This window comes from Ranitomeya variabilis, chromosome 8 (genome assembly GCF_051348905.1).
Source record: "Ranitomeya variabilis isolate aRanVar5 chromosome 8, aRanVar5.hap1, whole genome shotgun sequence".
In the NCBI taxonomy this organism is placed as follows: Eukaryota; Metazoa; Chordata; class Amphibia; order Anura; family Dendrobatidae; genus Ranitomeya; species Ranitomeya variabilis.
In genome coordinates, this window is record NC_135239.1 from 157,974,138 (window position 1) to 158,000,975 (window position 26,838).

A 26,838-nucleotide genomic window follows, 5' to 3' on the forward strand; every position below is an offset into this window, starting at 1 on the left:
AAATGCTAAAACTGACCTGCCATTATGATTCTCCAGGTCACTACGAGTTTATAGACACCTAACATGACTAGGTTATTTTTCACCTAAGTGGTGAAAAAAAATTCCAAACTTTGCAAAAAACAAAACAAAACAAAATTGCGCCATTTTCCGATACTCGTAGCGTCTCCATTTTTCGTGATCTGGGGTCAGGTGAGGGCTTATTTTTTGCGTGCCGAGCTGGCGTTTTTAATGATAGCATTTTGGTGTAGATACGTTCTTTTGATCGCCCGTTATTGCATTTTAATGCAATGTCGTGGCGACCAAAAAAACGTAAATCTGGCGTTTCGAATTTTTTTCTCATTACGCCATTTAGCGATCAGGTTAATGCTTTTTTTTTATTGATAGATCGGGCGATTCTGAACGCGGCGATACCAAATATGTGTAGGTTGGTTTTTTTTTTTATTGATTTATTTTGATTGGGGCGAAAGGGGGGTGATTTAAACTTTTATATTTTTTTTATTTTTTTCACATTTTTAAAAACTTTTTTTTTTTACTTTTGCCATGCTTCAATAGCCTCCATGGGAGGCTAGAAGCAGGCACAGCCCGATCGGCTCTGCTATGCAGCAGTGATCATAAGATCGCTGCTACACAGCAGATTTGCAGGTGTGCTGTGAGCGCCGACCACAGGGGGGCGCTCACAGCCACCGGCAATCAGTAACCATAGAGGTCTCAAGGACCTCTATGGTTACCTTCCTGACACATCGCCGACCCCCGATCATGTGACGGGGGTCGGCGATGCGCTCATATCCGGCCGCACGGCCGGATGCGGTAGTTAAATGCCGCTGTCTGCGCTTGACAGCGGCATTTAACTAGTTAATAGCGGCGGGTGATCGCGATTTCACCTGCCGCTATTGCGCGCACATGTCAGCTGTAAAAAACAGCTGACATGTCGCGACTTTGATGTGCGCTCACCGCCGGAGCGCACATCAAAGCGGGGGTCCCGACATGTGACGTACTATACCGTCACATGTCGGGAAGGGGTTAAAATTGTCATAATTAGTAAATGTATTGCCTAATTGGCTTGATGCACATGTGCTACCTGCGATAGTGCCGCATTTATAGAAGCCTTTGCATTCCAACCATGTATTGGATCTAGATTTAGATGTATATTGACTTGGAGAAATTAAGTCCCCTATGGTTGGAGCTCTTCTGGCTACTATATTTATGCCATCATTTAGTATATTTGACAAAATGTCATCCTGTTCTAAAATTGGTATCCACTTCTGGATAATGGATTTAATCTCATTAAAATGGGAACTATACTGAAGGCAGACATACGGTTTATTTTGTTTAACTGCCCTACTTTTTTTATATTTAAGATTAGATTTTAATAAATTCTCTCTATCTTTTTTATCTACCATATTTCGGGCTCTTTTTAAACACCATTTAGGATATCTGCGCTTATCAAGTCGTATTTCCAAATTGTCAAACTCTCTTTATCTATTGCTTTGCTGCAGTTTCTCTTGAGTCTGGTGAATTCTCCCACCGGTATGGATTTAATTGTGTGGGAGGGGTGACTACTCTTGGCGTGTAGAACCATATTTCCACTCATGGGTTTAATATGCGTTTTACTGTGAATAGATTTACCGCACTCACCCTCCAATTCCAGATCAAGAAACGATATACACTTTTTGTTGTGCCTGTACGTAAACCTAATTCCAAAATCATTACCATTAACATATTCCATGAATTCCGGTATGGCAGACAGATCGCCCCCCCAAATAATGAGGGTGTCGTCGATGTATCTGCCATACCAGAACAAATAATCAAGAAATGGGTTATCAACAGAATAAATGTACACAGATTCCCAAAAAGCCATAGTCAGGTTTGCAAGCGATGGAACTTCAGTCCTTTGTCTGTAAATTGTCTTATTAAATGAAAAAACATTATGCTTAAGTAAGAAAAATGTAACTTGCAATATATACTGTATCAGATCCTGTGAATAAAGATTATAATTATTCAGATGAAACTCTAAGGCTCTCATGGCAACATCATGTGGTATGCTCGTGTAAAGTGAAATTACATCACAACAGAGCCACGAAAAACCTTCTTGCCATGTTTTTCTGGAGAAAGTTTTTAGTACTTCTCTAGAGTCGAAAAAAAACCCCATAAAAATGTATACTTTATTAAATACCAAAAAATACCAAAATAGAATAATAGCCTTAGTAGTAGATAGGTCACAAATCAAAGCGGGAAATATACTCCCAGATAAGTCTATATAACAGCAAACCTCAGTACGATAAAACTAACCGAGTAAAAAGCAAGCCTCAGTAAATAAATAGAGGTAAACCCACCCTCATGTAACAGTACCAGTGATATATCAATGTTGACATGCACTTAGTTATATAGATGTGCAGATATAGGTGAGAATTTCCTAGATATTACACAGAACCTATATAGATATGTGCCTACCTAGATGCGGAGGTTGGCACCCTAAGAAATTCGAGAATGGCGCCCCCGCTCGTACGAAGACTGTCCCTAATCTCCTATCTCCACCCTATAAGGTGACAGTCAGAAATAGAAGGCCAGGCGGCTTGTAATAACTTGTATTGACATGTTATGTGCCATGACAAATAAGAAAAAAAGCCCACCCCCAATGTGATGTAAGTACAGGGACATAGGTACTATGCACGTAAATACAGGGAAACCTAGGTATTCTACAGCATCGTAATTACTTCAATTTAACACCAAAGATAAAGTCATTCACCATGGTACTGTTACAATAAAACATGTATATAAACAATATATGATAGATGCCACAATTTAGCATATAAATACTCCGTCACTACATCCCCCAACCACAGGCACCCGGCCAAAAGACACAAGGTTAGCCCTTACAATAAAGAAATCCACATCATATAGTATTTTACTCATCTGTCAGATCTGCGTAGTTGTGGGTCCTAGTAGAGTGACTCCCCATTAGGTCAAAAACACAGCTCTCGACGCGTTTCCCCCAGAGTTGGGTTCATCAGGAGAGATGATAATGTGGCAGTATGAAGTTGTCCATAGCCAGGATTCGTCCGGCCGGGCACGACCAATTAGCGAAGCGTGGTTTAAATCCCATGCGAATACGAGGCCAGACTGCGTCTGTCGCTGATTGTTCGTGGCCGGCCGCGACCAATCAGTGAAGCCAGGGCCAGCTTCAGGTTTTTGAGGGCCCCGGGCGAAAGAATCTGACAGCCCACGTAGCATATAACACAGCCCATGTAGTATATAGCACAGCCATTTAGTATATAGCACAGCCCACATAGTATAGAGCACAGCCCATGTAGTATATTGCAGAGCCACATAGTATATAGCACAGCCCACTTAGTATATAGCACAGGCCACGCAGTATATAACATAGCCCACGTAATATATAGCACAGGCCACGCAGTATATAACACAGCCCACGTAGTATATAACACAGCCACATAGTATATAGCACAAGCCATGAAGTATATAACACAGCCCATGTAGTATATAACACAGCCCACGTAGTATATAACACAGGCCACACAGTATATAACACAGCCCACGCAGTATATAACACAGCCCACGCAGTATGTAACACAGCCCACGTAGTATATAACACAGCCCTCGTAGTATATAGCAATGTGGGCACCATATACCTGTGAAAAAGAATTAAAATAAAAATTAGTTTATATGCTCACCTTCCGGCGGCCCCCGGATCCAGCCCAGGCCTTTGGCCTTTAGCTATGCTGCTCACGATGCTCCGTTCCCAGTAATGCCTTGCGGCAATAACCCGTGATGATGTAGCGGTCTCGTGAGACCGCTACGTCATCTGGGGTCATTGCCGCAATGCATTCTTGGGACCGGAGCGTCGCGAGGAGCGGGAAAGGCTGGCGCGGATGCCGGAAGGTGAGAATATAAGGGGTTTTTTTTTGTTTTATTATTTTTAACATTATATGTTTTTACTATTGATGCTGCATATGCAGCATCAATAGTAAAAAGTTGGTCACACTTTCAGGGTTAATAGCAGCGTTACACCATGTTATGCCGCGGTGTAATGCAGTCCGCTTAACGGACTGCTAAAACGCTATGTGGGCGCAGACTGGAGGGGAGTAGGGAGGGGCCAATTCACGGCTGGACTGTGTCTGTCGCTGATTGGTTGCGCCCAGCTGGCCACGACCAATCAGCGATGCGGGATTTCCGTGACAGAAAAACAGACAGACAAACAGACGGAAGTTGACCTTAGACGATTATATAGATAGATATGTGTGCTTCTTACCTTGGCCCCAATATTGAAGGGAGGAAGTATACGACCTACCAAGGAAATTGATCATGTTCTCACTTAAAAATAATGTTTAACTTGTATAGCCAGCATAAGCCACTGAGCCCTGTGATTGGCTATAGCACTCACGTGCGTTGTAGTCATTTCACCGCCACAGTCTGTAAACAATCACTGGTAGCAGCCTCTGAGAGTCAGTACTAGAGCAGGGGCCAGTGAGTGAACCTCATTATTATTTTTAACTCATGGGAGCCTATTGGATAAAAAATATTAACAGAAAACCCCTTTTATTTTGAAAAGTATATTAAATCCTAAAATGAAAAATTAGAAAAAATCCATAATAATTATTTACATTTTTTTGTTGACAGCCCTGAGATGCCAGAAAATGAAGCCACATTTGCAATCACCGCTGGTGGTATTAATGATGCAAAGGAGTGATACTTGATCTATACAAACTATTTAAAAAAGGTTTAATATCTACTTGCAGTTTCTAGTCATTTGCTTTTATATCTACTGCAGACTTGTTTTATCATTTTTATTAATTGGTTCTATGGTTTAATTTGCAAAAAATATTTGTCATTAGTGATAAGCGAGCGTTCTCGGATAAGGTGCTATCCAAGCATGCTCGATTGCTAAAAGAGCATCTTCGGCATCCTCTAATACTATGTTCCAGTCGCTGTGGCTGCATGTCTACCACGGCAACTGGAACATAGTATTAGAGCACGCCAAAGATGCTCTGTTAGCAATCAAGCATGCTCGGATAGGACCTTATCCGAGAACGCTCCCTCATCACTATTTGTCATTTAAAGTAATTATTTTATGTGTCTATTTATGCATATTCATATAATTATATGTTGTCCATAGAAGTATTCTGGAGGCACTAACTTACAGCTAAACAATGTCAATGTAGGATAACACAGGTTTCTTATATATGCAGAAGATGGTGCTCAGCATCAAATTGCTCTTTCAAGAAAAGATAAAAACCAAGATGGCTCTTAGCAAAAGTACAATCTCTTTTTCTTAACACAAAAGGTTTAAAATATCAGTACTTGCTGTTTACTGCTTTTTAAGCATTAAGGATTAATAAATAAGAAAAGTGATCATGAGTGACGCCTCTTTTGTTATCTCTTGTACATTAATGTGTGGGTCTGCCTGTACAGATGACTTTTATGTCCTCTAAACAGTGGTGATATTCAAGAATTAAACAATTGAGAAATTGTTATTTTGTGCTTGATTGCTGTTCATCTTCAAAGAAATAAATAATCCAAGTTTTTCAAGCAAAAGACACTTCAGGGAACTCTGGTCTTTTTTCATCAAGTGTCTTGTATGTAGTTTTATCAGTAGTTTCCTGTGCGTTTTTTCTAACAGTTCTGGCAACCAGTATTTTTTGGAGTGTTTTTACATGGTTTTTGTGATTTTTTTTACTGTCATTTTCCAGCTGTTTTTTTTTTTTTTACTTCATGGAATAATGAAGAAACCACTAATGTTTTTTTTAAGCAAAAACAAGGGCAATATGCTTCAAAAATGTCCAGGCACCTTTTTTACATTCCTATTGATTTGTGCTGTATAATAGGCTTCTGTGCAGAAAACGCCAGAAGCATGGACATGTCACTTTAATTGCTTGACAGTTTTCGAAACCTGAAACAGATAAAACATGAACATATAAGTTGTTTTCAAATACACAAGTTCATTTTTGTGAGTGTTTCCAGCCCAGGCCCTGTGTATTTTGCCTCCCCATGTGTGTTTGTGTGTTGACTCCAGCTATTGTGTGTTGGCTGCTGTGTGGCCTCCAGCTCAACCGCTGTGTTTTTTGCGGGTGTGACTGGCCTCCAGCTCCTGTGTGTGTATGGCCTCCAGCCCAGACCCTGTGTATTGGTGTGTGGCCTCCAGACCAGCACCTGTGTGTTTGGTTTGTGGCCTCCAGTCCAGCACCTGTGTGTTGGTTTGTGGCCTCCAGCCCCAGGGATGTTTTGGTATGTTGCTTCCTGCCCAGGCTGTGTTGGTGTGTGGCCTTCAGCCAGGTCCTGTGTGTTTGTTGGTGTGTGACCTCCAGCACCTGTTTGTTGGTGTGTGGCCTCTAGCACCTGAGTGTTGGTTCTGTGTGGTATCCAGCTCAACCCCTGTATTTTTTACGGGTGTGACTGGCCTCTAGGCTCTATGAGTGTATGGCCTCCGGCCCAGACTCTGTGTGTTGGTGTGTGGCCTCCAGACCAACACCTGTGTGTGTTGGTTTGTGGCCTACTGCGCATATGTGTTGGTATGTGGCTTCCAGCCTAGGCCCTGTGTGTTGGGCCTTCTGCCCATGTTGGTGTGTGGTCTCTAGCTCCTGTGTGGTGGTGTGTGGCTTCCAGCCTCTGTGTGTTGGTGTGTGGCCTTTAGCCCAACCTCTGTGTGTTGGTTGCTGTGTGGCCTCCAGCTCAACCCCTGTGTTTTGTGCGGTTATGACCGGCCTCCAGCCCATGTGTGTGTATGGCCTCCAGCCCAGACCCTGTGTTTTGGTTTGTGGCCTCCAGCCTCTGTGTTTAGGTGTGTGGGCTCCAGCCCCTATGTTTTGGCATATGGTTTCCTGTCCAGGCTCTGTGTGTTGGTATGTGACCTCCAGCCGAGCCCCTGTGTTGATGTGTAGCCTCAAGTCCCTGTGTGTTGGAGTGTGGCCTCCAGCTTTGCCACTTTGTGTTGGTATGTGGCCACCAAGCCCTGTGTGTTGGTGTATGGCTTCCAATAGGTGTGTTGCCTTCAGTCCAGCCCTTGTGTGAAGATGTTTGGCTTCCAGCCCCTGTGCGTTGGTGTGTGGCCTCCATCCCGGCCTTTTTGTGATGCTGTGTTGCCTCCAGGTCCGCCAGTCCATGTGTGTTGGTGTGTGGTTTCCAGCCCCAGGCCCTGAGTGCTAGTGTGTGACCTCCAGCCCATGTGAATTGGTGTGTGGCCTCCAGCCCAGTCCCTATGTGTTGGTGTGTGGCCTCCAGCCCTTGTGTATTGGCGTGTGGCCTCCAGCTCTTGTGTGTTGGTGTGTGGCCTCCAGCCCCTGTGTTGGTGTGTGGCCTTCAGCACCAGGGTGTTGTGTGTGACCTCCAGCACCAGGGTGTTGCTGTGTGGCCTCCAGCACCAGGGTGTTGGTGTGTGGCCTCCAGCACCCATTATGTGGCCTACAGGCCCAGTTTGTTGGTGTGTGCTCTCAATCGCCTGTGCATAGCTGTGTGGCCTCCAGATCAGTCGCTGTTTTTGTGGCCTCCAGCCCCTGTATGTTGGTTTGTGGCCACCAGACCCAGTGTCTTGGTATGTGGCTTCCAGCCCAGACCCTGTGTAGTGGGCCTCCTGTCCATATGTGTTGGTATGTGACCCCTATTACCTCTGTGGTGTGTGGACTCCAGCCCCTGTGGTGTGTGGACTCCAGCCCCTGTGTGTTGGTTGCTGTGTGGCCTCCAGCTCAACCCCTGTGTTTTTTGCGGTTGTGACTGGCCTCCAGCCCCTGTGTATGTGTATGGCCTCCAGCCCAGACCCTGTGTATTGGTTTGTGGCCTCCAGACCAGCACCTTTATGTTGGTTTGTGGCCTCCAGCCCCTGTGTTTGGGTGTGTGGCTTCCAGCCCCTATGTTTTGGTATGTGGCTTCCAGTCCAGGCCCTGTGTGTTGGGCCTCCTGTTCATGTGTGTTTGTGTGTGTGGCCTCCAGTTCGTTTCCTGTGTATTGTTGTGTGACCTCCACTCACTGAGTGTTGTTATGGGGCCTCCAGCCCGGTCCTGTATGTTGGTGTATGGTCCCTTTTTTTCTTGCTGTGTGGCCTTCAGCCCCTGTGCGTTGGTGTGTGACCTCCAGCCCAGGTCCTGTGTGTTGGTGTATTGCCTCCTTTTTCAGTGTGGACTTCAGCTCCTTTCTTTGTGTGTGGCCTCCAGCCCATCCCCTGTGTGTTGCTGTGTGGCCTCTAACCCCTGTGTGTTGGTGTGTGGCATCCAGCCCCTGTGTGTTGGTGTGAGGACTTCAGCCCTGGTTGGTGTGTGTGTGGTCTTCAGCCTAGCACCTGTTTGTTGGTGTTTGGCCTTCAGCCCCTGGGTGTGTGACCTCCAGCCCAGCCTGTGTGTGTTGGTGTGTGGCCTCCAACCCATGTGTCAACATTCATGTGTGGACTCCAGTCCATGTGTGTTGGTCTGTGGCCTTCAGTACAGCCCCGTTTCTGTTGTTGGTGTGCGCCTTTTTTTGTTACGGGTTCAAGGATTGTGATGAATAATAAATGCTTACACGAAAATTGAGTAAGCAAAAATGAATTTACTTAATAAAAGATAAATAAACAGTCACTCAAATAACACATAATCAATAAAGTAACATTAATCATGCATTACATTATTATGGTAGAAGTCACCAGGCTGTCTCTGTATTTCCCATCTCTCTTCCATGTGTGTGTCTGTCCCTCATCTCTGTTGCATCTGTCTGTCTCTAGAAGTTCAGTCCACTTTTATATCTTATACTGTCCAATGTATCTCAGTAAAAAAACTTTGATAGTCATTGGAATGTCAGGAAGAAACCTCCTTAAACCGGTCAGTTACTGACAACAAGTGCATTTACTAATAAAAACTAACTGGTCATTTAGTAAACAACAAATGACCTTCTGCTAGGTGGGTCATCTGGTTGGACATTTAAACTTCAATGACCTTATGCAAACTCCATGAAAGTAAAGATATATATATATATTATAACTGATTGAAACCATATCAACATATCAATAATTAGTATTAATTAATTGGAGTGTTGAAACCATTTGAAATTAACTTACTCATCATTCCACCCCTGGTTTCAACCACTTTATTATTATTTTTATTATTATTATTCATTTTTATAGCGCCATTTATTCCATGGCGCTTTACATGTGAAATACGGGGCAAATATAGACAAATACATTAAACATGAGCACAAACAAGGCACACGGGTACATAAGGAGGGAGGACCCTGCCCGCGAGGGCTCACAGTCTGCAGGGGATGGGTGATGATACACTAGGAGAGGGCAGAGCTGGTTGTGCGGCGGTTCAGTAGGTTCAGGATCACTGCAGGCTGTAGGCTTGTCGGAAGAGGTGAGTCTTCAGGTTCTTTTTGAAAGTTTCTATGGTAGGCGAGAGTCTGATGTGCTGGGGTAGAGAGTTCCAGAGTATGGGGGAAGCACGGGAGAAGTCTTGGATGCGGTTGTGGGAAGAAGAGATATAAGGGGAGTAGAGAAGGAGGTCTTGAGAGGATCGGAGGTTGCGTGTTGGTAGGTACCGGGAGATCATGTCACAGATGTATGGAGGAGATAGGTTGTGGATGGCTTTGTAGGTCATTGTGAGGGTTTTGAACTGGAGTCTCTGGGCGATAGGAAGCCAGTGAAGGGCTTGGCATAGGGGAGAGGCTGGGGAATAGCGGGGAGACAGGTAGATTAGTCGAGCAGCAGAGTGTAGGATGGATTGGAGTGGTGCCAGAGTGCTAGAGGGGAGTCCAGAGAGTAGGAGGTTGTAGTAGTCGAGGCGGGAGATGATAAGGGCATGCACTAGTGTTTTTGTGGTGTCACGGTCAAGGAATGCGCGGATACGGGAAATGTTTTTGAGTTTGAGGCGGCAGGAGGAGGCAAGGGCTTGGATATGTGGCTTGAAAGAGAGGGCAGAGTCGAGGATCACCCTGAGGCACCGGGCGTGTGGGACTGGGGAAAGTGAGCAGCCATTGACATTGATGGATAGGTCTGGTGGAGGGGTAGAGTGAGAGGGGGGAAAGATGATGAATTCTGTTTTGTCCATGTTCAGTTGTAGAAAGCGAGCAGAAAAGAAGGCTGAAATAGCAGACAGACAGTGCGGGATTTTGGTAAGTAAGGAGGTGAGGTCAGGTCCGGATAGGTAGATCTGCATGTCATCAGCATAGAGATGGTACTGCATACCGTGGGATTCTATGAGCTGTCCCAGACCGAAGGTGTAGATGGACAAGAGGAGGGGTCCTAGAACAGAGCCTTGAGGAACACCGACTGACAAGGGGCGAGGTGAGGACGTGGTGTGGCGGAGGGAGACACTGAATGTCCGATCTGTCAGATATGATGAGATCCAGGAAAGGGCCAAGTCTGTGATGCCAAGAGATGAGAGGATTTGTAGCAGAAGGGAGTGGTCCACAGTGTCAAAGGCAGAAGACAGGTCCAGGAGAAGGAGGACAGAGTAGTGTCGCTTGTTCCTGGCAGTTAGTAGGTCATTGGTGACTTTAGTTAGGGCAGTTTCAGTTGAGTGATGGGAACGGAAGCCAGATTGTAATCGATCAAAGAGGGAGCAGGAGGAGAGGTGAGAGGACAGTTCAAGATGGATGTGTTGCTCCAGCAATTTGGAGGCATAAGGAAGAAGAGATATCGGGCGATAGCTAGACAGAGGATGGGTCGAGGGAGGGCTTTTTGAGGATGGGTGTGATCTTGGCATGTTTGAAGGATGAGGGGAAGACACCTGTTGTGAGTGAGAGGTTGAAGAGGTGTGTTAGGGTTGGGATGAAGACCGTGGAAAGGTTAGGGATGAGGTGGGATGGGAGCGGGTCGAGCGTGCAGGTGGTGAGGTGTGATCTTGACAGGAGGGTGGAGAGCTGATCTTCTGTCATGGTGGAGAAGCTGGTTTTGGAGGAGCAGGGGTGAGCAGCTAAGAGGGGCAGTGGGCACTTTAATAAAGTATCTTACCACTAAACTATGCAAATTCTTCATAAACCATTTTATCATTGACTACATTGTTCCCTATATATTAATTTATTTATTTGCTACCAATAGAAAGCCACTTTGGTACAAAAACATTGGACCAAACACAAAAAGCATTGGACATAAGGTACTGGAATAGCAAATGTCTTTGTAGTAATCTTCTTTTCTTTGGATCTTCTTAGACCACAAATCTAAGTTGGTCTCTGGTGCAGGGAAAGCAAGGGGATTATTATGCCCTCATCATCTTGCCTAAGGGCCAAGATGACTTCACTACTTACCCTGGATAGCAAAAGAACAGACTCATAAAAGTAATCTGCCCCTGCTCTTTATGATATTAACCCCTCGTTTCTTCAAAGCAATGGGTGAGGGGAGTGCAGGTGTCCATGGCTAAACATAAGAGTATCTTCATCTTCTATTGCTGCAGCTGGTCAGGGTCTCACCTTATACACCATTCGGATTCATGCAAAAGCTCCTAGAGTTAGTTCTCCCCTCGCATGTCATCAGCTGGCATTTATGAGTATTCACCCTGGTTTCGGTTTAGCAGCATCTGGGCGCGGTCGCAGCACTCAACTGGACATTGGCAACATATGCACAGACACAGCCTGCACTGTGGGAAAGTGAAATTGAAAATCATACCAAAGTCCTGGCAGAGGTAAACTCAGTCCAAAGCAACAGTCCAAGATAGATTAATTTGGTCCCAGATAACTAGGTCCGTGATAGATTCACAGTTCTGGTGGCTTATTTCTCGACCCCTTCATTAAATGAATAAAACAAAGATATTGTATGTACTGTATGTTCATCCAACTTACTGTGCCCAGAACGACCTTTGAAATTTTGCACGGTAGCAAACAGATATTTCTAATCTAGGTTATAACTAACTACTAAATAAAATATGTGTTTCATATATATCATATATGTCTGGACTTATACACTGAAATATATCATATCTCCAGAATAACAAACATCAGTTATTGAATACATCAAATTAATGTCAATCACATTTGCATAGTAACGATGATCATAATTACTACTACATTCATGTCAATCAAAATTACAAAATTATGTTAATACTAATCAAAATCAGTACCAGTGCCTCAAAATGTATTTTCAAATCTGCTGTCCAAATCAGACATTGGGGCCCCTGGTGGGACTTCTGCTAAGTCTAGAGGGGCCATTGGGGTGTCATTTGAAAGCTAATTACCAGACTGAGGTGAGGGAACAGTTCTCGGGGCTATGTGGGGTGCTCTGTTGGGCATTTGTGCCCCCTCAAGCTTGCACCACCAGGATCCTTTTCATCAATGGACAGCCAGCTCTAACCCCCTGAATTCAAATTCCCTGGGCAGCAGGGGGACAAGTGATGTCTCTGTGTGTAGGTGGCATCCTGGACAATATCCCTGCCAAGTTTGTTTGCGTGGTACGTTCTGCTGGGTAGTTGTGGGGTTTCAGAACCTCAAAACCGACCCAAGGCCTCAAAATGTATTTTCAAATCTGCTGTCCAAATCAGACATTGGGGCCCTGGTGGGACTTCTGCTAAGTCCAGAGGGGCCATTGGGGTGTCATTTGAAAGCTAATTACCAGACTGAGGTGAAGGAACAGTTCTTGGGGCTGTGTGAGGTGCTCTGGTGGGCATTTGTGCCCCCTCAAGCCTGCACCACCAGGATCCTTTTCATCAATGGACAGCCAGCTCTAACCCCCTGAATTCAAATTCTGTGGGCAGCAGGGGGACAAGTGATCTCTCTGTGTGTAGGTGGCATCCTGGACAATATCCCTGCCAAGTTTGTTTGCCTGGTACATTCTGCTGGGTAGTTGTGGGGTTTCAGAACCTCAAAACCGACCCAAGGCCTCAAAATGTCTTTTCAAATCTGCTGTCCAAATCAGACATTGGGGCCCTGGTGGGACTTCTGCTAAGTCCAGAGGGGCCATTGGGGTGTCATTTGAAAGCTAATTACCAGACTGAGGTGAGGGAACAGTTCTTGGGGCTGTGTGGGGTGCTCTGGTGGGCATTTGTGCCCCCTCAAGCCTGCACCACCAGGACCATTTTTATCCATGGACAGCCATGCTCTGACCCCTGAATTCAAATTCCCTGGGCAGCAGGGGGATAAGTGATGTTGCTGAGTGTAGGTGGCCAGCTAACATAGAAAAAACTCAGAAAAAAGGTTTAGGTTTTTCTGGGGTGTCTGTCACTGTGTGCTGCATATTATAGTGCTGGGCAGCCCGCCTGTTAATACAAGGGGCGTCACTAATAGGTTGCATACCAGACACTGTGCACCACACTTATCAGTGTGACTGGCGTCCTATGTGAGTTATATCAATGTGCATTTTTTTTACTAGGCAGCCAACCCCTGCAATGTTTGGAGGGTGGGGGTGGTTGTTTTTATCAAGTAGTTTGCACATGTGCCGCTCCTAGCCTTTATCAGTGGAGGCCTGCTGCATCCTGCTAAGTGTGCATTTGTCATCAGACAGGGTTTTGGGAAGGCCGTATCTTGTATGTATTTTTTCTGAGTGTAGGTGGCCTCCTGGATGATGTTCCTGCCAAGTTTGGGTTGCCTGACCCACTCTGCAGAGGAGGTATGGGGTTAGAGAACCCCCAAAACTGCCCCAGACTGAAAATGTCTTTTCAAATCTGCTGTCCAAATCAGACATTGAGGCCCCTGGTGGGACTTCTGCTAAGTCCAGAGGGGCCATTGGGGTGTCATTTGAAAGCTAATTACCAGACTGAGGTGAGGGAACAGTTCTTGGGGCTGTGTGGGGTGCTCTGGTGGTCATTTGTGCCCCCTCAAGCCTGCACCACCAGGATCCTTTTCATCAATGGACAGCCAGCTCTAACCCCCTGAATTCAAATTCCCTGGGCAGCAGGGGGACAAGTGATGTCTCTGTGTGTAGGTGGCATCCTGGACAATATCCCTGCCAAGTTTGTTTGCGTGGTACGTTCTGCTGGGTAGTTGTGGGGTTTCAGAACCTCAAAACCGACCCAAGGCCTCAAAATGTCTTTTCAAATCTGCTGTCCAAATCAGACATTGGGGCCCTGGTGGGACTTCTGCTAAGTCCAGAGGGGCCATTGGGGTGTCATTTGAAAGCTAATTACCAGACTGAGGTGAAGGAACAGTTCTTGGGGCTGTGTGAGGTGCTCTGGTGGGCATTTGTGCCCCCTCAAGCCTGCACCACCAGGATCCTTTTCATCAATGGACAGCCAGCTCTAACCCCCTGAATTCAAATTCCCTGGGCAGCAGGGGGACAAGTGATGTCTCTGTGTGTAGGTGGCATCCTGGACAATATCCCTGCCAAGTTTGTTTGCCTAGTACATTCTGCTAGGTAGTTGTGGGGTTTCAGAACCTCAAAACCGACCCAAGGCCTCAAAATGTCTTTTCAAATCTGCTGTCCAAATCAGACATTGGGGCCCCTGGTGGGACTTCTGCTAAGTCCAGAGGGGCCATTGGGGTATCATTTGAAAGCTAATCACCAGAGTGAGGTGAGGGAACAGTTCTTGGGGCTGTGTGGGGTGCTCTGGTGGGCATTTGTGCCCCCTCAAGCCTGCACCACCAGGACCATTTTTATCCATGGACAGCCATGCTCTGACCCCTTGAATTCAAATTCCCTGGGCAGCAGGGGGACAAGTGATGTTGCTGTGTGTAGGTGGCCTCCTGGATGATGTTCCTGCCAAGTTTGGGTTGCCTGACCCACTCTGCAGAGGAGGTATGGGGTTAGAGAACCCCCAAAACTGCCTCAGACTGAAAATGTATTTTCAAATCTGCTGTCCAAATCAGATATTGAGGCCCCTGGTGGGACTTCTGGTAAGTCCAGAGCGGCCATTGTGGTGTCATTTGAAAGCTAATTACCAGACTGAGGTGAGGGAACAGTTCTTGGGGCTGTGTGCTGCTCTGTTGGGCATTTGTGCCCCCTCAAGTTTGCACCACCAGGATCCTTTTCATCAATGGACAGCCAGCTCTAACCCCCTGAATTCAAATTCCCTGGGCAGCAGGGGGACAAGTGATGTCTCTGTGTGTAGGTGGCATCCTGGATAATATCCCTGCCAAGTTTGTTTGCCTGGTACGTTCTGCTGGGTAGTTGTGGGGTTTCAGAACCTCAAAACCGACCCAAGGCCTCAAAATGTCTTTTCAAATCTGCTGTCCAAATCAGACATTGGGGCCTCTGGTGGGACTTCTGCTAAGTCCAGAGGGGCCATTGGGGTGTCATTTGAAAGTTAATTACCAGACTGAGGTGAGGGAACAGTTCTTGGGGCTGTGTGGGGTGCTCTGGTGGGCATTTGTGCCCCCTCCAGCCTGCACCACCAGGACCATTTTTATCCATGGACAGCCATGCTCTGACCCCCTGAATTCAAATTCCCTGGGCAGCAGGGGGACAAGTGATGTCTCTGTGTGTAGGTGGCCTCCTGGACAATATTCCTGCCAAGTTTGTTTGCCTGGTACCTTCTGCTGGGTAGCTGTGGGCTGTTCGCTTTCATTTCAGGCAAAATGAACACTATTCTCTGCTAACTAAGTACCAGGGAAAAGAGGGGGGTCGTAAAATGTTGGGGAGACTCTGTGCTCTCACCCTCTGAAAGATCTTGTGGCTGCGTGCCACCGCCACGGAGATACGATCGATATCTAATGGCTATGAGAAAAACATGCCGAAATTCCAAGTCGTAGCCGGGCGAAACGGGTCTTAAAATCTGGGGAATTTCCTTGGCTTTCAACCCCTACAATGGCTAGTAGCTGTGCGCTTAGGCTGCGGAGCTATCTAGCAAAAATATGAAAATGTCGGCCATTTTGACAGGGAACTGGGGGGGGGTATAAAAATTTTTTTTCTCCAAGCGTGTGATATGTCAATCGTATGGAGAATTTCACCAGAAAAACAACGGCGTGCTTGTTTTCTGCATAGTGTTTGTCGTTCTCCATTCAATGCAGCATTTCTCTTTCATTTCAGGCACAATGAATGCTATTCTCTGATAACTATGTGCCAGGGAAAAGAGGGGGGTCGTAAAATGTTGGGGAGACTCTGTGCTCTCACCATCTGAAAGATCTTGTGGCTGTGTGCCACCGCCACGGAGATACGATCGATTTCCAATGCATGTCTACGAGGATACTGGGGGTCACCGCTCCACGGTCGTTGGTCCTGCGCAAAAGTTCTTTCTGGGGAAGAAAGAAATCCCAGGGTCTGCCCTTTAAAAAGACACCAAAAGCGCTTTGCTGGGACTTGTGGTTTGGAGAAACGAGGCCGTGACCGTGAGCTCCCCCTTCAATGAAAATGACAGGGTCTGGTCTGTGTAAGAAACCCGGGGCATATAGGCTTTGTTACCCGGACCGGACTCTGCAAGTGAAAAAAATATTTCAAAGTCCCAAATGAATGGGATTCCTCATAGGGAGATAAATGCTTATATCTCCGTGGTTGACTGACATATGCACTAGATATTTCAGGTGTTGGGAGCACAGACTCTCCCACAAATGTTAAGACCCCCTCGACCGGCTGAGACTTGGGATTCCAGAGATATTGGCCCCAAACAGGGATCCCCCCATCAAAACACTTCCAATGCATGTCTATGAGAAAAAAAGTGCCGAAACTCCGGGGGTCACCGCTCTGCGGTCGTAAGTCCTGCGCAAAAGTTCTTTACGGGGAAGAAAGCCCAGGGTCTGCCCTTTAAAAAGACACCAAAAGCGCGTCGCTGTGACTTGTGGTTCTGGAGAAACAAGGCCGGGACCATGAGCTCCCCCTTCAATGAAAATGACAGGGTCTGGTCTGTGTAAGGCTACGTTCACATTTGCGGTCGGCGCCGCAGCGTCGGGCGCCGCAGCGTCACCGCATGCGTCATGCGCCCCTATATTTAACATGGGGGCGCATGGACATGCGTCGCACTTGCGTTTTGCGCCGCATGCGTCCCTGCGGCGCCCGCGTCCGGGCGCAGAGGACGCAGCAAGTTGCATTTTTGCTGCGTCCAAAATCAATGAAAAAAAGGACGCATGCGGCGCAAAACGCAGCGTTGTGCATGCGTTTTGCTGCATTTTTGTTTGCGTTGTGCGTTGCGGCGCCGACGCTGCGGCGCACAACGCAAATGTGAACGTAGCCTTAGAAACCCGGGGCATATAGGCTTTCTTACCCGAACCGTACTGTAAACGTCGCCACCTGGTAGATTTTTTTTCATTGTGCAAGTGTAAATTATTTTAATTCAGTTAAAATTATTGTAGTAGATCACCACCACCATCCGGTGGCCATTTTTGAGTATGCATGGTGTGGCATAGTGAATAATACCTCAGAATGCTAGCTCCGGTGAACGAAAATGAAACATTTTGTCGTGTTTTTTGCGACGCAGATCATCTCCCGAGTGTGTAAAGAGGCTGCAACCCGGTCGGTTTCGAAATAGAAGGCAGTCAGGCCCTGGAAAAAGCGCTTCAAATTTGTGACATGCGCGTCGTAAAGAAAAATGTGACGTGATTTTCGCGAAGCAAATCAATTGAGAACGTTCAACGGGGGCTGTATATAGCGCGCTTTCGAATTTGGAGGTCGCTATGGGTCCGAAAGAACATTGGCGCGCTCACTTAAGGTGCGAGCTAACCAAATATAATTTTGGCACTTTCCAAAATGGTGCAATCCAGCCCCCAAACCCTTTACGCGGTGGCTGTATTCCATGCGTTTTTGAACTTGGAGGTCGCCAAGCGTCCGAAAAAATTGTTTTGTGCTCGTAGAAAAATTTGGCGCGCTCAAGCATGGCGCGAGCGAGCCGAATACGACTTTGGCGCGCTCTGAAATAGCGGAACGCCCCCTTTTTGTCCCTCTGGTGGGACGGCAAGGTAAAGCTCTCGTACCTCCAGCGAGACGGCCGTCCCTCAGGAGGTACTCCAATGTTAAGGGTACCCCCGGGGTAAACCTCATTAAGGCCTCTTTCACACTTGCGTCGGTACGGGTCCGTCGCTATGCGTCGGGCCGACGTACAGACGCATGTTGTGAAATTTGTGCCCCGATGTGGGCAGTGGAATCAGTTTTTTAACGCATCCGCTGCCCATTCTGAAGCCCGGGGAGGATGGGGCGGAGTTTCGTCCGCGCATGCGCGGTAGAAAATGGCGGACGCGATGGACAAAAAAAGTTCACTTGAACGTTTTTTTCGTGCCGACGGTCCGCCAAAACACGACGGATCCATTGCACGACAGACGCGACGTGTGGCCATCCATCGCGATCCGTTGCTAATACAAGTCTATGGGTAAAAAACGCATCCTGCGAGCACATTTGCAGGATCCGTTTTTTTTCCAAAACGACAGATTGCGACGGATTGCTAAAAACGCAAGTGTGAAAGTAGCCTTAGAAACATCGGCCTTTCTATTATATATCTATGGACAGGGCCGTATTTGCCACTAGGCACTTGAGGGCATGTGCCTAGGGCGGGACAATGCAGGGGGTGGCACCTGAGCAAGGTTTTTTTTTTTTTTTCATAAGTCTTGTGTCACCTCTCGACAGACCGGCCCCCCGCCTCCCCGCCCCCTGCGCCTCCGCGCCCCCCATGCCCCCTCGGCCTCCCGCCCGTCTCCCACCCACCCTCCTTGAAGACAATACTCACCCTGCTCCAGCGATGCCTGGTCTCGGCGTCTGCAGCTCGTCCTGAATGAGCGGTCACATGGTACCGCTCATCAAGGTCATGAATATGCGCATATTCATGACCTTAATGAGCGGTATCACATGACTGCTCACGCAGGAAGAAGGTGCTGCGCCGGGAGTCGGGACAAAGCCAGAGGGATGTCGGCGCGGCCGCGTGGTGTGGGACAGGTGAGTATGAGGGACGGGGAGACAGGGGACGGGGGATGAAGGAGGACGGTAAGCCGCGCCATGCAAGATGGGAGCGGGGGGGTGGAGAGATGAGCCATGCATACAGGGGGGGAATACGAGCCATGCATACAGGGGGAGAATATGAGCCATGCATACAGGAGGGGGGGGTGGAATATGAGCCATGCATACAGGAGGGGAATACGAGCCATGCATACAGTGGGGGGAATATGAGCCATTCCTACGGGGGGGGGGGAATTTTAGCCATGCATACAGGGGGGAATATGAGCCATGCATGCAGGAGGGGGAATATGAGCCATGGAAACAGGGGGGGGGGTATGAGCCATGCATACAGGGGGGGAATATGAGCCATGTATACAGGAGAGGAATATGAGCCATGCATACAGGGGGGGAATATGAGCCATGTATACAGGAGAGGAATATGAGCCATGCATACAGGGGGGGAATATGAGCCATTCATACAGGGGGGGGGATATGAGCCATGCATACAGGGGGGGAATATGAGCCATGCATACAGGAGGGGGAATATGAGCCATGCATACAGGGGGGTAATATGAGCCATGCATACAGGGGAGGGAATATAAGCCATGCATACAGGGGGGAATATGAGCCATGCATACAGGGGGGTAATATGAGCCATGCATACAGGGGAGGGAATATAAGCCATGCATACAGGGGGGAATATGAGCCATGCATACAGGGGGGAATTTGAGCCATGCATACAGGAGGGGGAATATGAGCCATGCATACGGGGGGGGGGGAATATGAGACATGCATACAGGGGGAAATATGTCATGATCTCTGCAGGCAGAGATCATAGCAAGCCTATAGAGGGACAAGCTCTCGGAAGATGGAACTATACTGACCATGAACTAAGCCTGCCGCGCAACTAGAAATAGCCAGGTAGCATTTCCTATTTATCGCTAGATGCCCAGCTCTGGCCTAAGACCTAAATAGCTAGCAGAGGGAAATATAAGACCTGGCTCACCTCTAGAGAAATATTCCAAAGAAGACAGTAGCCCCCCACATATAATGACGGTGAGTTCAGATGAAACAACAAACGCAGCAGGAAAATAGTCTTAGCAAATTTGAGGTCCGCTTACTAGATAGCAGAAGACAGATAGTATACTTTCATGGTCAGCAGAAAAACACTAACAAAACACCATCCAGAGATTACCTTAAACTCTGGCATTAACTCATAACGCCAGAGTAGCAATCCCTGATCAACGAGAGCTTTCCAGACACAGTAACAAAACTTCAGCTGTGAACTGGAACAAATAGGCAAAACAAAACATGGACAAAAGTCCAACTTATCTAGTAGTTGTCTAGAAGCAGGAACAAGCACTGAGAGGCATCAGATAACATTGTTGACCGGCAAGAAACCACCAGAGAAATGAGCTTAAATAGCGACACCCACTACTGATGGAACCAGGTGAAACAGGAAAGAGGATGACAAGTCCAATTCCACAAGCGGCCACCGGGGGAGCCCAGAATCCAAACTCACAACAGTACCCCCCCCTCAAGGAGGGGGCACCGAACCCTCACCAGATCCACCAGGGCGACCAGGATGAGCCCTATGGAAGGCACGAACAAGATCAGAAGCATGAACATCAGATGCATTGACCCAAGAATTATCCTCCTGGCCGTAACCCTTCCAGTTGACCAGATACTGGAGTTTCCGTCTGGAAACACGAGAGTCCAAAATTTTCTCCACAACGTACTCCAACTCACCCTCAACCAACACCGGAGCAGGAGGCTCAACTGAAGGTACAACAGGTACCTCATACCTGCGCAATAACGACCGATGAAAAACGTTATGAATGGAAAAGGACGCAGGGAGGTCCAAACGGAAAGAAACAGGATTAAGAATCTCCAATATTCTATAAGGGCCGATGAACCGAGGTTTAAACTTAGGAGAAGAGACCCTCATAGGGACAAAACGAGAAGACAACCACACTAAATCTCCAACACAAAGCTGAGAACCAACACGACGATGACGGTTGGCAAAACGCTGAGTCTTCTCCTGGGACAACTTCAAATTGTCCATAACCTGCCCCCAGATGTGATGCAATCTCTCCACCACCGCATCCACTCCAGGACAATCCGAGGATTCCACCTGACCGGAGGAAAATCGAGGGTGAAACCCCGAATTACAGAAAAACGGGGACACCAAGGTGGAAGAACTGGCCCGATTATTGAGGGCGAACTCTGCCAATGGCAAAAAAGCAACCCAATCATCCTGGTCAGCAGAGACAAAACACCTCAGATATGTCTCAAGGGTCTGATTAGTCCGCTCGGTCTGGCCATTAGTCTGAGGGTGAAAAGCAGATGAAAAAGACAAATCTATGCCCATCCTAGCACAGAATGCCCGCCAAAATCTAGACACAAATTGGGTACCTCTGTCAGAAACAATATTCTCAGGAATACCGTGCAATCGGACAACATTCTGAAAAAACAGAGGAACCAACTCAGAAGAAGAAGGCAACTTGGGCAGAGGAACCAAATGGACCATTTTAGAGAAACGGTCACAGACCACCCAGATGACAGACATCTTCTGGGAAACAGGCAGATCTGAAATAAAATCCATCGAGATGTGTGTCCAAGGCCTCTTAGGAATAGGCAAGGGCAACAGCAGTCCGCTAGCCCGAGAACTACAAGACTTGGCCCGAGCACAAACGTCACATGACTGCACAAAGACTCGCACATCTCGTGACAGGAAAGGCCACCAGAAGGATCTTGCCACCAAATCCCTGGTACCAAAAATTCCGGGATGACCTGCCAATGCAGAAGAATGTACCTCAGAGATGACTCTGCTGGTCCAATCATCCGGAACAAACAGTCTATCAGGCGGACAACGATCCGGTCTATCCGCCTGAAACTCTTGCAAGGACCGCCGCAGATCAGGAGAAACGGCCGACAAAATTACTCCCTCCCTAAGGATACCTGTGGGTTCAGAATTACCAGGAGAGTCCGGGTCAAAACTCCTAGAAAGGGCATCTGCCTTAACATTCTTAGAACCCGGTAGGTATGACACCACAAAATTAAAGCGAGAAAAAAATAAAGACCAGCGCGCCTGTCTAGGATTCAGGCGTCTGGCAGTCTCAAGATAAATCAAATTTTTGTGGTCAGTCAATACCACCACCTGATGCCTAGCCCCCTCGAGCCAATGGCGCCACTCCTCAAACGCCCACTTCATGGCCAAAAGCTCCCGATTCCCAACATCATAATTCCGCTCTGCGGGCGAAAATTTGCGAGAAAAGAAGGCACAAGGCCTAATGACGGAGCAGTCGGAACCTTTCTGCGACAACACTGCCCCAGCTCCGATCTCCGAAGCGTCAACCTCAACCTGAAAAGGCAGATTCACATCAGGCTGACGCAACACAGGGGCAGAGGCAAAACGGCGCTTAAGCTCCTGAAAGGCCTCTACAGCATGAGGGGACCAATTAGCAACATCAGCGCCTTGTCTGGTCAAATCAGTCAGTGGTTTAACGACATCCGAAAAACCAGCAATAAATCGGCGGTAAAAGTTGGCAAAGCCCAAAAATCTCTGAAGACCCTTAAGAGAGGAGGGCTGAGTCCAGTCACAAATAGCTTGCACCTTGACGGGATCCATCTCAATGGAAGAGGGAGAAAAAATATACCCCAAAAAGGAAATTTTCTGGACCCCAAAAACGCACTTAGACCCCTTCACACATAAAGAATTAGACCGCAGAACCTGAAAAACTCTCCTGACCTGCTGGACATGAGAGTCCCAGTCATCAGAAAAAATCAGAATATCATCCAGATATATTATCATAAATTTATCCAGAAAATCGCGGAAAATATCATGCATAAAAGACTGGAAAACTGAAGGGGCATTAGAAAGACCAAAAGGCATGACCAAATACTCAAAGTGGCCCTCGGGCGTATTAAATGCGGTCTTCCACTCATCCCCCTGCCTGATCCGCACCAAATTATACGCCCCACGAAGATCAATTTTAGAGAACCACTTAGCACCCTCTATACGAGCAAACAAATCAGTAAGCAATGGCAATGGGTATTGATACTTAACAGTGATCTTATTCAGAAGCCGATAATCAATACATGGTCTCAAAGAGCCGTCCTTCTTTGAGACAAAGAAAAACCCAGCTCCCAAGGGAGAAGAAGATGGACGAATATGTCCCTTTTCCAAAGACTCCTTTATATATTCCCGCATAGCAGCATGTTCCGGCACAGACAAATTAAACAAACGACCCTTTGGATATTTACAACCCGGTATCAAATCTATGGCACAATCGCACTCACGGTGCGGAGGTAACGACCCAAGCTTGGGTTCGTCAAAGACGTCTTGATAATCAGAGAGGAACTCAGGGACTTCAGAGGGAATGGACGACGAAATAGAAACCAAAGGTACGTCCCCATGAATACCCTTACATCCCCAGCTCAACACAGACATTGCTCTCCAGTCCAAGACTGGGTTGTGAGACTGCAACCATGGCAATCCCAGTACCAAATCGTCATGTAAATTATACAGCACCAGGAAACGAATAATCTCCTGGTGATCCGGATTGATACGCATGGTTACTTGTGTCCAGTATTGTGGTTTATTATTAGCCAATGGGGTGGAGTCAATCCCCTTCAGAGGAATAAGAGTCTCCAAAGGCTCTAAATCAAAACCACAACGATTGGCAAAGGACCAATCCATAAGACTCAGAGCGGCGCCAGAGTCAACATAGGCGTCCGTGGCAATGGATGACAAAGAGCAAATCAGGGTTACAGACAAAATAAACTTAGACTGAATGGTGCCAATGGAAACAGACTTATCAAGCTTCTTTGTACGCCTAGAGCATGCTGATATAACATGAGTAGAATCCCCACAATAGAAACACAATCCATTCTTCCGTCTAAAATTCTGTCGCTCGCTCCTGGACAGAATTCTATCACACTGCATACTTTCTGGCGTCTTTTCCATAGACACCGCCAGATGGTGCACCGGTTTGCGCTCCCGCAGACGCCTATCAATCTGAATAGCCATTGTCATGGACTCATTCAGACCTGCAGGCAAAGGGAACCCCACCATAACATCCTTAACGGCATCAGAGAGACCTTCTCTGAAAGTTGCCGCCAAGGCGCACTCATTCCACTGAGTAAGCACAGACCATTTACGGAATTTTTGGCAGAAAACTTCAGCTTCGTCTTGCCCCTGAGATAGTGCCATCAAAGTTTTTTCTGCCTGAAGTTCCAAATGAGGTTCCTCATAAAGCAAGCCCAAGGCCAGAAAAAACGCATCCACATCGCGTAACGCAGGATCCCCTGCTGGCAATGAGAAGGCCCAATCTTGAGGGTCACCCCTGAGCAAGGAAATCACAATCCTAACCTGCTGAGCAGGGTCTCCAGCTGAACGAGACTTCAGGGACAAATAAAGCTTACAATTATTTCGGAAATTCTGGAAGCTAGCTCTATTCCCTGTGAAGAACTCCGGCAAAGGAATTCTCGGCTCAGATACCGGAGCATGTACCACAAAATTTTGTAAATTTTGTACTTTCGTGATGAGATTATTCAAACCCGCAGTTACACTCTGGAGATCCATTATTGTCAGGTGCACACAGAGCATACAGAGATTAGGAGGAGAGAGAGAAAAAAGACTGCAGCAAGGCAGACTGGAGGAAAAAAAAAAAAAAAAAAAAATTCCAGCAGACTTCTTATAACTCTCCTTTCTCAACCTGGGTCTTAAACACTTTACGGGCCGGTCAAACTGTCATGATCTCTGCAGGCAGAGATCATAGCAAGCCTATAGAGGGACAAGCTCTCGGAAGATGGAACTATACTGACCATGAACTAAGCCTGCCGCGCAACTAGAAATAGCCAGGTAGCATTTCCTATTTATCGCTAGATGCCCAGCTCTGGCCTAAGACCTAAATAGCTAGCAGAGGGAAATATAAGACCTGGCTCACCTCTAGAGAAATATTCCAAAGAAGACAGTAGCCCCCCACATATAATGACGGTGAGTTCAGATGAAACAACAAACGCAGCAGGAAAATAGTCTTAGCAAATTTGAGGTCCGCTTACTAGATAGCAGAAGACAGATAGTATACTTTCATGGTCAGCAGAAAAACACTAACAAAACACCATCCAGAGATTACCTTAAACTCTGGCATTAACTCATAACGCCAGAGTAGCAATCCCTGATCAACGAGAGCTTTCCAGACACAGTAACAAAACTTCAGCTGTGAACTGGAACAAATAGGCAAAACAAAACATGGACAAAAGTCCAACTTATCTAGTAGTTGTCTAGAAGCAGGAACAAGCACTGAGAGGCATCAGATAACATTGTTGACCGGCAAGAAACCACCAGAGAAATGAGCTTAAATAGCGACACCCACTACTGATGGAACCAGGTGAAACAGGAAAGAGGATGACAAGTCCAATTCCACAAGCGGCCACCGGGGGAGCCCAGAATCCAAACTCACAACAGAAATATGAGCCATGCATACAGGGAGGGGGAAATATGAGCCATGCATACAGGGGGGGGAATATGAGCCATGCATACAGGGGGGGGGAATATGAGCCATGCATACAGGAGGGGGAATATGAGCCATGCATACAGGAGGGGGAATATGAGCCTTGCATACAGGAGGGGGGGAATATGAGCCATGCATACAGGGGGGAAATATGAGCCATGCATACAGGGGGGAAATATGAGCCATGCATACGGGGGGAATATGAGCCATGCATACAGGGGGGAATATGAGCCATGCTTTCGGGGGGGGGGGTTATGAGCCATGCATACAGGGGGGGGGAACATGAGCCATGCATACAGGGGGGGGAATATGAGCCATGCACACAGGGGGGAATATGAGCCATGCATACAGGGGGGGAATATGATCCATGCATACGGGGGGGGGAATATGAGCCATGGATACAGGGGGGGAATATGAGCCATGGATACAGGGGGGGAATATGAGCCATGCATACGGGGGGGGGGAATATGAGACATGCATACAGGGGGAAATATGAGCCATGTATACAGGAGGGGGAATATGAGCCATGCATACGGGGGGGGGGAATATGAGACATGCATACAGGGGGAAATATGAGCCATGCATACAGGGAGAAGGAAATATGAGCCATGCATACAGGGGGGGGGAATATGAGCCATGCATACAGGGGGGGGAATATGAGCCATGCATACAGGAGGGGGAATATGAGCCATGCATACGGGGGGGGGAATATGAGCCATGCATACAGGGGGGAATATAAGCCATGCTTACGGGGGGGGGGGGAATTTGAGCCATGCATACGGGGGAAATATGAGCCATGCATACAGGGGGGGGGGGAATATGAGCCATGCACACAGGGGGGGGATATGAGCCATGCATACAGGGGGGAATATGAGCCATGCATACAGGAGGGGGAATATGAGCCTTGCATACAGGGGGGGGGGGGGGAATATGAGCCATGCATATAGGGGCGAAATATGAGCCATGCATACAGGGGGGAAATATGAGCCATGCATACAGGGGGGGAATATGAGCCATGCATACAGGGGGGAATATGAGCCATGCTTCCGGGGGGGGGGGGGGGATATGAGCCAGGCATACAGGGGGGGGAACATGAGCCATGCATACAGGGGGGGGGATATGAGCCATGCATACAGGGGGGAATATGAGCCATGCATACGGGGGGGGGGGGGAATATGAGCCATGGATACAGGGGGGGAATATGAGCCATGGATACAGGGGGGGAATATGAGCCATGCATACGGGGGGGAATATGAGCCATGCATACAGGGGGGGAATATGAGCCATGCATACAGGGGGGGAATATGAGCCATGCATACAGGGGGGAATATGAGCCATGTATACAGGAGGGGGAATATGAGCCATGCATACAGGGGGGGAATATGAGCCATGCATACAGGGGGGGAATATGAGCCATGCATACAGGGGGGGAATATGAGCGATGCATAAAGGGGGAATATGAGCCATGTATACAGGAGGGGGAATATGAGCCATGCATACAGGAGGGGGGGTGGAATATGAGCCATGCATACAGGAGGGGAATATGAGCCATGCTGTCAGGACTCTGAACATTTTTTGCCTTTTGTGCATTACTGCCCTTTTCCAACATGGCGTCTTTGGTCTCAT

The 26,838-nt window shown here is 47.5% G+C and overlaps 1 protein-coding gene across 3 annotated transcripts in view; it reads left to right on the forward strand.

Annotated features, from left to right (window-relative positions):
- Positions 1-4,898, forward strand: part of DMC1 (DNA meiotic recombinase 1) — a 373,319-nt gene extending 368,421 nt beyond the window's left edge. For all 3 annotated transcript variants that reach the window (XM_077276827.1, XM_077276826.1, XM_077276825.1), the window contains one exon: positions 4,639-4,898. In XM_077276827.1, the coding sequence (XP_077132942.1) occupies positions 4,639-4,708 (70 nt within the window). In that variant the 3' untranslated portion in view covers positions 4,709-4,898. The remainder of the gene's footprint in view (positions 1-4,638) is intronic.
- The last annotated feature ends 21,940 nt before the right edge of the window (positions 4,899-26,838 follow it).